This window comes from Cicer arietinum, chromosome 3, assembly GCF_000331145.2.
Source record: "Cicer arietinum cultivar CDC Frontier isolate Library 1 chromosome 3, Cicar.CDCFrontier_v2.0, whole genome shotgun sequence".
NCBI classification, from domain to species: domain Eukaryota; kingdom Viridiplantae; phylum Streptophyta; class Magnoliopsida; order Fabales; family Fabaceae; genus Cicer; species Cicer arietinum.
This window is the reverse complement of record NC_021162.2, coordinates 46,778,600-46,788,218: the sequence shown is the minus strand read 5'-3', so window position 1 is coordinate 46,788,218 and position 9,619 is coordinate 46,778,600. Positions and strand designations below refer to the sequence as shown.

At 26.9% G+C, this 9,619-nt stretch overlaps 1 protein-coding gene and 10 non-coding genes across 12 annotated transcripts; all 11 read right to left on the bottom strand.

Annotated features, from left to right (window-relative positions):
- Positions 1-3,332: 3,332 nt before the first annotated feature.
- On the bottom strand, positions 3,333-6,923 carry LOC101499851 (mitochondrial import receptor subunit TOM6 homolog). 2 transcript variants are annotated; one of them, XM_073366592.1, is made up of 3 exons: positions 6,769-6,858; positions 6,061-6,119; positions 3,333-3,736 (listed from the first exon to the last, which is right to left on the bottom strand). In XM_073366592.1, exon 3 carries the CDS (start codon positions 3,685-3,687, stop codon positions 3,523-3,525), a length of 165 nt encoding a protein of 54 aa, XP_073222693.1. In that variant the 5' UTR covers positions 3,688-3,736; positions 6,061-6,119; positions 6,769-6,858; the 3' UTR covers positions 3,333-3,522. The 2 variants fall into 2 exon arrangements, with proteins under 2 accessions (XP_073222693.1, XP_073222692.1); XM_073366591.1 differs by lacking the exon at positions 6,061-6,119 and having other exon boundaries at positions 6,769-6,923.
- LOC113785954 (small nucleolar RNA snoR20a) lies at positions 3,863-3,943 on the bottom strand. The gene has a single exon (XR_003472136.1). It is a non-coding gene; the product is annotated as a small nucleolar RNA snoR20a (small nucleolar RNA).
- LOC113785953 (small nucleolar RNA snoR64a) lies at positions 4,018-4,094 on the bottom strand. Its single transcript, XR_003472135.1, has one exon. It is a non-coding gene; the product is annotated as a small nucleolar RNA snoR64a (small nucleolar RNA).
- Positions 4,391-4,478, bottom strand: LOC113785937 (small nucleolar RNA R38). Its single transcript, XR_003472118.1, has one exon. It is a non-coding gene; the product is annotated as a small nucleolar RNA R38 (small nucleolar RNA).
- Positions 4,553-4,633, bottom strand: LOC113785955 (small nucleolar RNA snoR20a). The gene has a single exon (XR_003472137.1). It is a non-coding gene; the product is annotated as a small nucleolar RNA snoR20a (small nucleolar RNA).
- On the bottom strand, positions 5,248-5,335 carry LOC113785934 (small nucleolar RNA R38). The gene has a single exon (XR_003472114.1). It is a non-coding gene; the product is annotated as a small nucleolar RNA R38 (small nucleolar RNA).
- Positions 5,428-5,508, bottom strand: LOC113785956 (small nucleolar RNA snoR20a). Its single transcript, XR_003472138.1, has one exon. It is a non-coding gene; the product is annotated as a small nucleolar RNA snoR20a (small nucleolar RNA).
- LOC113785952 (small nucleolar RNA snoR64a) lies at positions 5,793-5,870 on the bottom strand. The gene has a single exon (XR_003472134.1). It is a non-coding gene; the product is annotated as a small nucleolar RNA snoR64a (small nucleolar RNA).
- On the bottom strand, positions 6,032-6,119 carry LOC113785936 (small nucleolar RNA R38). The gene has a single exon (XR_003472116.1). It is a non-coding gene; the product is annotated as a small nucleolar RNA R38 (small nucleolar RNA).
- Positions 6,213-6,295, bottom strand: LOC113785958 (small nucleolar RNA snoR20a). The gene has a single exon (XR_003472140.1). It is a non-coding gene; the product is annotated as a small nucleolar RNA snoR20a (small nucleolar RNA).
- On the bottom strand, positions 6,381-6,460 carry LOC113785951 (small nucleolar RNA snoR64a). Its single transcript, XR_003472133.1, has one exon. It is a non-coding gene; the product is annotated as a small nucleolar RNA snoR64a (small nucleolar RNA).
- Positions 6,924-9,619: the final 2,696 nt, after the last annotated feature.

The window sequence follows — 9,619 nt, the reverse complement described above, 5'->3', positions numbered from 1 at the left end:
ATATCAAATATAAAAAAATAAAAAAATAAAACAAACATTATAATAATAAAAAGTGGATGTCCTTTTTTTTTCTATCAAACATTACCTCAAAAAATCAAATACAAATTTCTCTTCTCTCATCTCAACCATCCACTTATTTTATTATTAAATCTATAGTTATTATTTGATTTAAAACCAGTTATAAAATCAATTGTAAAATTGGTTATAATTAAATAATCGGCTTATAATTAAGCAACCGGTTTTTAAAATTTTAATTTTAAAATCGGTTAAAATTTAATTACTTTTTAAAAAATATTTATTCATAGTTTAAAAATTGGTTATTTAAAAAAATCGATTTTTTCGATAAATATTTTTAAAAAAATTCTCACCAAATTTTTCGATAAAAAAATCGATATAAAATTCTTTTTGAGAAAAAAAAAAGTTTTTTTTTAAATTTTTTTCCGATTTTTTTCAAGAAATAAAATCTGAAAATTAACAAAATATTGGTAGTGGATAAAAATTAAATATAAATATAAAACATAAGTGGTTATCCAACCAATTTATAAATAAACTGAATTAAAACCATATGATTTTAACTGGATATTTAAAATGGATTTAAATCCAATTTTGAATTTGAGCTTCATAACCGGATTTTTTGCACTGCCCAAATTTTTACTACTATAAATAGAGATTGAGGCATAAAAAACAGAGCATCGAAGAAAAAGAAAAATACAACTTTTAAGTAGAAGTGTGTGAGATTAAGAGGAAAAACAGTGTTGAGAAAATCTTGAAAGTGTAAGAAAAATACAACTTTTAAGTAGAAGTGTGTGAGATTAAGAGGAAAAATAGTGTTGAGAAAATCTTGAGAGTGTAAGAAAAACTACACCGGATTGGATATTATCTCTATAACTCCTTGATACTTTAAAAAGACATCATTAGAATAGGAGCTAGTCTCACCAAAAACACTATGTTGTATCTCTTGTGTATAAAAGAGAATTGAGAGAATATTGTAATATTTTTTAATATAGTGCAATATTTATTGGAGTTTATCATGTGGTTTTTCTATCAATATTAGAAGGATTTCCATCTAAAGTATTGGTGTTCCTTTTTATTACTACCGCTATGTTATAAGACAATTTATTTTGGGATTTTAGAATTTTAATTTACCCCTAGTAAGATGCTAGTCAAGCCCAACACATTTATCCATATTTATATCTATTACATCAAATGAAACTCTTTTGATTGTGTAACACGATGAAGTTTGATACTCCTTCCATCTTAAAATAATTTTAATTTTTATAAAACGTATTTGTCTCAAAATAATTTTAATTTTTGATTTTTAATATAATTTTAATTACTTTCTTATAATTATATTTTGTAAGTAAATTGTTATTATTCACTTTGCATTTATAACAATAAAAAATAAACTAATAATTGATATAGATAGTTTGGTAAAATCATTGTTGTATTTCATTTATTTATCATTTTCAAAAAAAATTATGTGAAAAGGCAATGATTATTTTGACATAGAAGGAGTTTTTTTTTTTTTTCTTGCTCATCAATTCTTCCTATTTGAACAATGTACCACATTAAGTTACACAAATATTTTTTTATCTAATTGTAGACAAAGAAATGAAATAGTTAAGCCTTATATCAAATTATGATAACCTTAGATAATTCATCGGTTAAGGGACTAATAAGAGAGAAAATTAGTGGTCGGTGTCGTGCTATATAATAGAGTTGTCAAAATGGACTATTCAGTCTATAGGTAGGTTGTGGATTTCTTCTAACTGAACTAAAAAGTTTTGTTTTAATATGGGTTGATACAATACTACCTAAGCCCGACCCTAAACGGGTTGCGGGTTGGGCGGATAACCAGCATATTCTTTATAATATTTTTTTTACTCTTTTAATTTGAATTTTTTTATGTCCATTTAAAAATAAATTATGATATACTACTTATGCATTATGTATGAAACAATTTGAATGTCCATTTTCTTCCATGTCCATTTAAAAAAAATGGTATACTCTGTATACAAAAACTAAGTTTGAAATTTTTCAATTAACAAAAATTCAATTCAAAATTTTCAAAACAACACACAAATTAAAATAAATTCAAATTGTCCTAAAGTTAGAGATATTATCTAGCATAACACATGAATTTAGATTTGTCTAACATAACTCAAACTTAAACCAAATTCAAATAGAGTGTTAAATAGTTCTAATGTAACTCTAAAATAAGTGTTTTTAAACTCTTTAATCAATGTTTGCATTTTTCAAAATATTGGATGTTAGATCGATAAGAGCTTACACCTTAGTCTATGTCAAGTCGAGATTAGATCGAAATTTTTTTTTAAATAGACAATGTTAAGACTTTTATAAAAATTTATTTAGCTAAAAATGCCAAGTTGTATGCTTTACATAAGAAAAAACTTTAAGTGTATTAAGTTGACCTATTTAAATAAATGTAAATAATATTTGTTATTACTACTATAATTATTATATTAAATTTTTATTATACATTAAACTTCTAGTAATAATTTAAACATATTAGCATTGTTTAATTTTTGACATATATAAATTTATTATTAACAAATTATAAAATATAATTAATGTATAATAACACAAAAATATATTCTTTAAAATATTATGTTAAATGTCAAAATAGAACGTAATTTTATAGATATATTATCTCATAAGTCTATTTGTAGATGTGTATAATTATTTATTTAAATATAAATCATATTTCAAACTCAGAATTTGCAAAATAACTTATTTTCAAATAATTATAGAGAGGATTCATTATTTAAAATTTGTTTAAGTAAAGGTGACTTTTATTTGGTTATCAAAGATGTTATGCATCAACTTAATAAAAGTTCCTAGAAGTAGATTCTAAAAGTTCCTAATAAAAGTTCCTCATAAATAAACCCAGTAAAAAAATAATACAAATTTCAGATTCTAAAAAATTATTCAAATCAACTATCTTAATTCTTCAACTTATAAATTTTGAAATTATTCACACATTATTAAACAAATTCTCTATTAAAGTTTAAAATTATTTAACTTACAAATACATAAATATAAATTAGTTAAATATAAAAATAACAACAAAACAAATCTAAAACTAAAATTTGGAAAATATTTGTACAAACGAAATTCTGATAATATTGTAAATATGCTAAATAGTATTAATATATTTTTGCAAGGATTAGAATTGAAATATTTAATATTGACTTTTATTAATACATAATCATTATACCAACAAAAGTTATTTTCCTTTTATCAGAAAAGACCATAAACCACCAGTTTTGTGATGCAATATTATCACTTTAAAGAAGTACAACCTAACCAAAAAACCAGTAAAAAAAATATATCATTTCCTCAATTTATCATGTACATGGTGGCAGATAGCTTAGTCCCATAAAACAATCATGAAACAATGTATCAAGTTCTCAATTATAAGGGTTACATAAGAACATTATTCGATGAAATTCCTTGAGAACCCAAAAGCACATTTCGTCATCAAGACCACAATATAAGAATCTAAATTTCGAGCTTGAGTTCCTCTTTCTCGTCGTTGAAATAGTAAAGGATGTAAGGCGCAACTCGAATGACAACAACCCATGTTCCAAACATGGCAACATGAGATTTCAGCTGCTTCAATGCTGCAGCCTTGTCTGGCTTTCGCATGAACATTCCTGGAAACATGGCTACTTCGATCCAAAAACCCTCCGCTTACAAATTTTAAGCACTTGAACTGCAATATAAGATAAATAAAACTGTAAAATTGGTATTCCTCATCATACAAAGCATAGTTCATACAGATACACGCAGAATTCACAGCCCAAATAAAAAATAACTTGCATTTCAGTTCATACAGATAGCCTCAGACCGTCCTAGTTCAAAATTTTCAACAAATGCAATAACTTGCATTTCAGTTATATGTAAAGTCTCTATCATTGGCTACATTAAAAAAATAACTAAGCCTAAGCAAATATATATTAATATATAATTAAAAACAACTGCATAAGCAATAAGACATCAGATCTTCCTATACAAATAAAAGGTTCATTGCACTCAAACATGTTTGAGTTCTCAATAATTTGAAAGATTCATCATTTGCCCCATTTTAAGAGAAAGATGAATAAAACAAGGAACGATTGAATGAACTGAGGAAGGCAAAAAAAACAAGAATGGAACATCAACTTTCATATGTAAAAAGATTATTTTGATGATCAAATAATATTTTGAAACACAATTTCTTACATATTTATTTCTGCCTGGTTTTCGAAGATTCACACACGCATTAAAAAAAGTAAAGTAATTTCTTTGGAATAAAGCCAACATTACACACAGACTAAAAACATAATATATCCACTAACAATTCAATAGATAGAATTAAAAGGCACTAAAGAGTGTCAGATTACAAATTTTCAGCACCTGCACTGCAGAATCAGACAGGGATAACTGTAAAATTAGTATTTTCATCATCCAGAAAAATGTTTGGTTACCATAGATATAAGCATAAATAAAAAAATAAAAATAAAACACACGTTGAAAAACATTTTTAGTAGCCTCAGACCGTCCTAGTTCAAAATTTTCAACAAATGCAATAACTTGCATTTCAGCCATATGTAAAGTCTCCATCATTGGCTACATAGTAAAAAGTAATAACAAACCTAAGAAAACATACTTAAAAAAAATTTGCAACATATGAAATAAGGAGAACCATATTCAAATAAAATTTTAGAAAAGACACCAGATATTCCTATTCAATTAAAAGATTCAGAGAAGTCAAATCGAAGTTTAATTTCAAAATAACTGGTAAAATTTATCCATAAGCCCTATGGAATGATAGCATATGAACAAAAGAACAAATGAAATATCAATGAAATTAGAAAGGCAGAGGAGAATGTGCATATATCAATTAAGATTACTACAGCAACAGGTTTTAATGTCTAGACAATACTAAGATACAAAGGAATCGTATCATTATCATCTATTTATATTACACGATGTCAATATTTGTTTAACTATTTTGGAAAGTGGTTTCTTACATGAAAATAAATTATTTGTATTCCTAGAGTAATAACATATTGTTATCTTAAAAAACAATCCACATCATTGATAACAAATACTTGTTTATTTAAGTTTCAAACCCAGCAGAAACATGAACAGAGTAAAATTTCTCGGGATCAAAACCACCATTAGAAGCAGACATCAAAAAAAGAAATACAACATACATTCAATGGTTCAAATGAAACTAAAGTGTGTGTCAGATAACAAATTTTCAGCACCTGCACTGCAGTATCAGACAGGGATAACTGTAAATTGATTTTTTTCATCATGCACAGCACAATTTAGTTAGTATGAATAAACATTCACATATGCTTGCAGAATACACTAATTAAATAATAAAGCCCAAGTTATTGTAAAACAATTGAAGTAGCCTCAGACCGTCCTAGTTCAAATTTTTCAACAAATACAATAAATTGCATTTCAGCCATATGTAAAGTCTCCATCATTGGCCACGTTGTCAAAAAATAACCATAACCAAGTAAATATTGCATGAAAATAAAACTAGGCATTCACATAATAAGCAACAAGGAGAAGACCATTAAATAATTAACGGTCATCCTAACAAGTGCCCTAATGACACTAGATAAGAAATCCCAAAATAGAAATTTTGTATTGGAAAGAACAACACTGTAGGTTCTAAAAAGTTGAATTCTCCACTTTCCAACACAATTTCTATATTAATTTCTTAACCACTGTCCCAAGTTTACTCCTTAGCATTTTCCAAAATTTAAGGGGCATCAGATCTTCCTATTCAAATAAATGGTTCACTGCACTCAAACAACGTTTGAGTTTTCAATAATTTGAAAGATTCATCATATGCCAATTGCAATGAAAACATAAAAATAAATGATTGAAGTGAGAAATATAAGTAAGGAACAGCAATTGGGGATTAGGGTTTTGCAGGATGGTGAGCTGGTTGAAATCACCAGCAGACATTAAAAAATAAGAATTCAATTGATTGAATGATACTAAAGGGTGAGTCAGATTACAAATTTTCAGCACCTGCACTGCAGTATCAGACAGGGATAACTGTAAAATTGGCATTTTCATCATCCACAGCCCTGCTTAGTTAATATAAATAAATATATTAAATAATTATGCATAATTCCAAAATTAAAAAATTAAAGCCGAGTTATTAAAAATCAATTTTAATAGCCTCAGACCGTCCTAGTTCAAAATTTTCAACAAATGCAATAGATTGCATTTCAGCCACATATATAAAGTCTCCATCATTGGCTACAGGGTAAAAAATAACAACAATAAAATATATTATAAATAAAATAATCAACCAGGATGAACAATGTTTAAATAAAGTTTATGAGGCATCAGATCTTCCTATTCAAATAAAAAAATTCACAGCACTCAAATCAAAGTTTAAGTACTCAATAGTTTGAAAGATTCATCATTTGGCTCAATATGAAACATGTGGTCAAAAATTAAAACAAATGAATGATTAAATAAAACAAATAACTTGAAATAACTATGAATATATGAATGTAGTTGAAAAATCAACTTCTCAAATAGGTTAAACTTGATTTGTCTGCATCAATTTTCACAAAAGCTATTACATTTAACTTAAACATCACACAACGAATGTAATGTTAATTAAAAAGCATAAAGTTATGATCATAGACTAATTTCCATAGAACAATGTTGCGACATTGAAAAGATTAAAACTCAAAAAAATAATAAAAATAAGGGAGAGAGAACCTTCTCGAGAAGACGGGAGAGAAACTAGGTTTGGGCGCGGCTGCGGATTCAATGAGGGTTAAGGGTTTCTGATGAAAATGAATTATTAGATTGCCCCATGGGTATGGTCTTATAGAGTTTTAATGGGCCACATTTACTCACATAACCCATAGGCCCATTCCAGATGTATAATTAGGAAAATTTGACACTGAAAATTCAAATTTTAAAGTTTTTTGCATACCGATGAAAATTTCTGTTAGTAATAATATGTGTACCAAATTTTTGAAAACAAAATTTACCCAAAAGTTTTGGTGAAAGAGGCATAAATTTAGAGTAGATTTTTTTTACAATGAAATGAGTGAAAATAAAATAAATAAAATTGTATATTTTATATATTGTGAGAGTACAAATTTAATTGAGATACAAAATTCAATTTTATATAACGAGTCTTGAGTTATTAACCTCTTTTTCAAAAGCATTAAAAATAAATCATATTTTACCCATTTAAATTTTATAAAAATAATGTGCAGCAATTTTAATTTTCTGAAAATTTTAATTTAAGTTTTTTAGAGTATTTTTTTGTTGGAAAGATATAATTTTATGTTTTTTAAAATACCAAAAAATCAATTATTCAATTTTAAAATAAATAATGGTTGGTTTATAGCTAAATCACATTTTTTAAGGCAAATTAGTCTATTTCATATAATTGATTAACAAATGTTTAATGTTACAGGAGAATCATATAAAGATATTTATTTGTTTGAATTGATAGAATACATTAAAAAATTATTTTAGACATAAATATATTAATGATCGTATTATACGCATTTTTGTTTTGTTTTAAGCTTCTAAAAGTTCTTCTTAGTTTTAGTTTTAGAAATATAAAATATATTATTTTTTATCCTCCTTATTTTGTTTTCAGACTAAAATAAATTTAATTCACATATTAAAGAGATTAATCATAACATCATAAATTTCAAAATAATTATAATTGATATTTATTCAAAAATTAATTAAGTTCACAACCGAAACAGAATATAAGTTTTTTAAGACTTAGTTCACAACGAATCAGAACATCACATATACCATTAATACTCTTCGTTTTTTTCTTGATATATTGAAAGATATGAAAATTTAATCAATTCAACTTTTTAAAGCTTCCAACACCATTTTAAAATAATTTTACAACAAATATAATTTATCTCAACCTTGGGTCGTCTGTTAACACTATTAGAAAAACTCATTTTGACTGTTATGTTTAACGTTAGCTCCCGACTCCGACGTTAGTCAGTGTCGGGCAAGTTCACGCTAGTATGATAAATATTTTATTTTATTAATACGATGCTAAATAAAAGTCAATGTTGGATCTTTTGTTAGGGGTATGCTGCAAATCTTGAACAAGAAGAGGATGAACTTTTTGATGATGAAGGTTGCACAAATAAATTCCAAAGTGTGTGTAATACACTAAGCTTTAGGTTCGATTCGCCCCCATCAATCTATATATATTGGATGCAAACGGGTTAATCGGCGAATCTCCTTCAGGATACTTTGGAATCTTTGAAGTGAATTGCACATTCACATCAAGCCTATCGATCAATGATAGTTTACAGAATAAAGTTTCTTCATTTACTCTCGTGCACTAGAGAAAAGAAGAAATGACTCGGAAATATTTTTGACATAATTTTGACTCATGTAACATGAATTTTGTCTTGTTTATCTTGTGTTATTTCTGCCTCTAAAGTATATCTATTTATATAGATACTCATACCAATTGGTGAAAGAAAACAACTCTTCAACTCATACCAATTGGTGAAAGAAAACAACTCTTCAACTCATACCAATTGGTGAAAGAAAACAACTCTTGTGAAAGATTACAACTTTTGATAACTTAATAGATGCATTGGTTTGAATTAAACCCAACATTGCAACCACTTGACCAAGTGATACATTCAATTATTTAATTTTGCTACATTAATATAGTTATTAGAAAAATCCAAATATATTTTGGAAATTTCCCAAACAATCCCCCACCATTTTCAAAATATATACAAGTCCGTTATTCTAGAAATCTCATGGTTTCAGATAAAGGTATCTTACGATTTTAACCATTACTTAATAAATTATGTTTTCATTCATCCCCAAATAGATTGGTAGACAAGCTTTGAACCAACCATTTATTAGAACAAGTGTGCATAACTTACACATAAAATCTCGGTACCATTGATCAAATTATAAAAATGACACATTTGATAAGGTCCTGTGTCTCATATCCTTTTTGTGAGAATTTAAGATTCAAGCTCTTGAACCCTATGAAGCGGCCCACTTCATTCTCGTATAGGTGGACTATATCAGAAATGCACCCATAATTATACATTTCAGCAAATTCATGTTATATGTCCATTAAGAGAAGACCTCATCCTACCACTTTTGTTTTATGGTCCAAGTACTTTTATCCTTTGGGATGTATTTATTGTCAAGTACTTCAATCACTCTAATAGTGTACTTTCATCATTGAACTCAAGATTTGATGCTACTCAAGTGTGAGTTGATGTTTCCACCATTGGTGATTATCTAGATATGAGCTTGTATCACATCCCTAATGATGTTTTTAACACCATGTCCTTTGTCAGACCTTTCGTTAAAGGATCTGCAAGATACTTTTCAATTCTTACAAACACTATGGATATCACTCCATTAAATCATTTACATAGTTATGTCTTAAACCAATATGTATTGATTTTCTATTATATAGTTTGCTATATGCTTTTGATAGTGGATATTGACTATCACAATGTATAGATACTTATGTCATTAACTTTGGTCAACTTGGTATCTCATACAACAAATTTCTTAGCCATTATACCTTTTTACT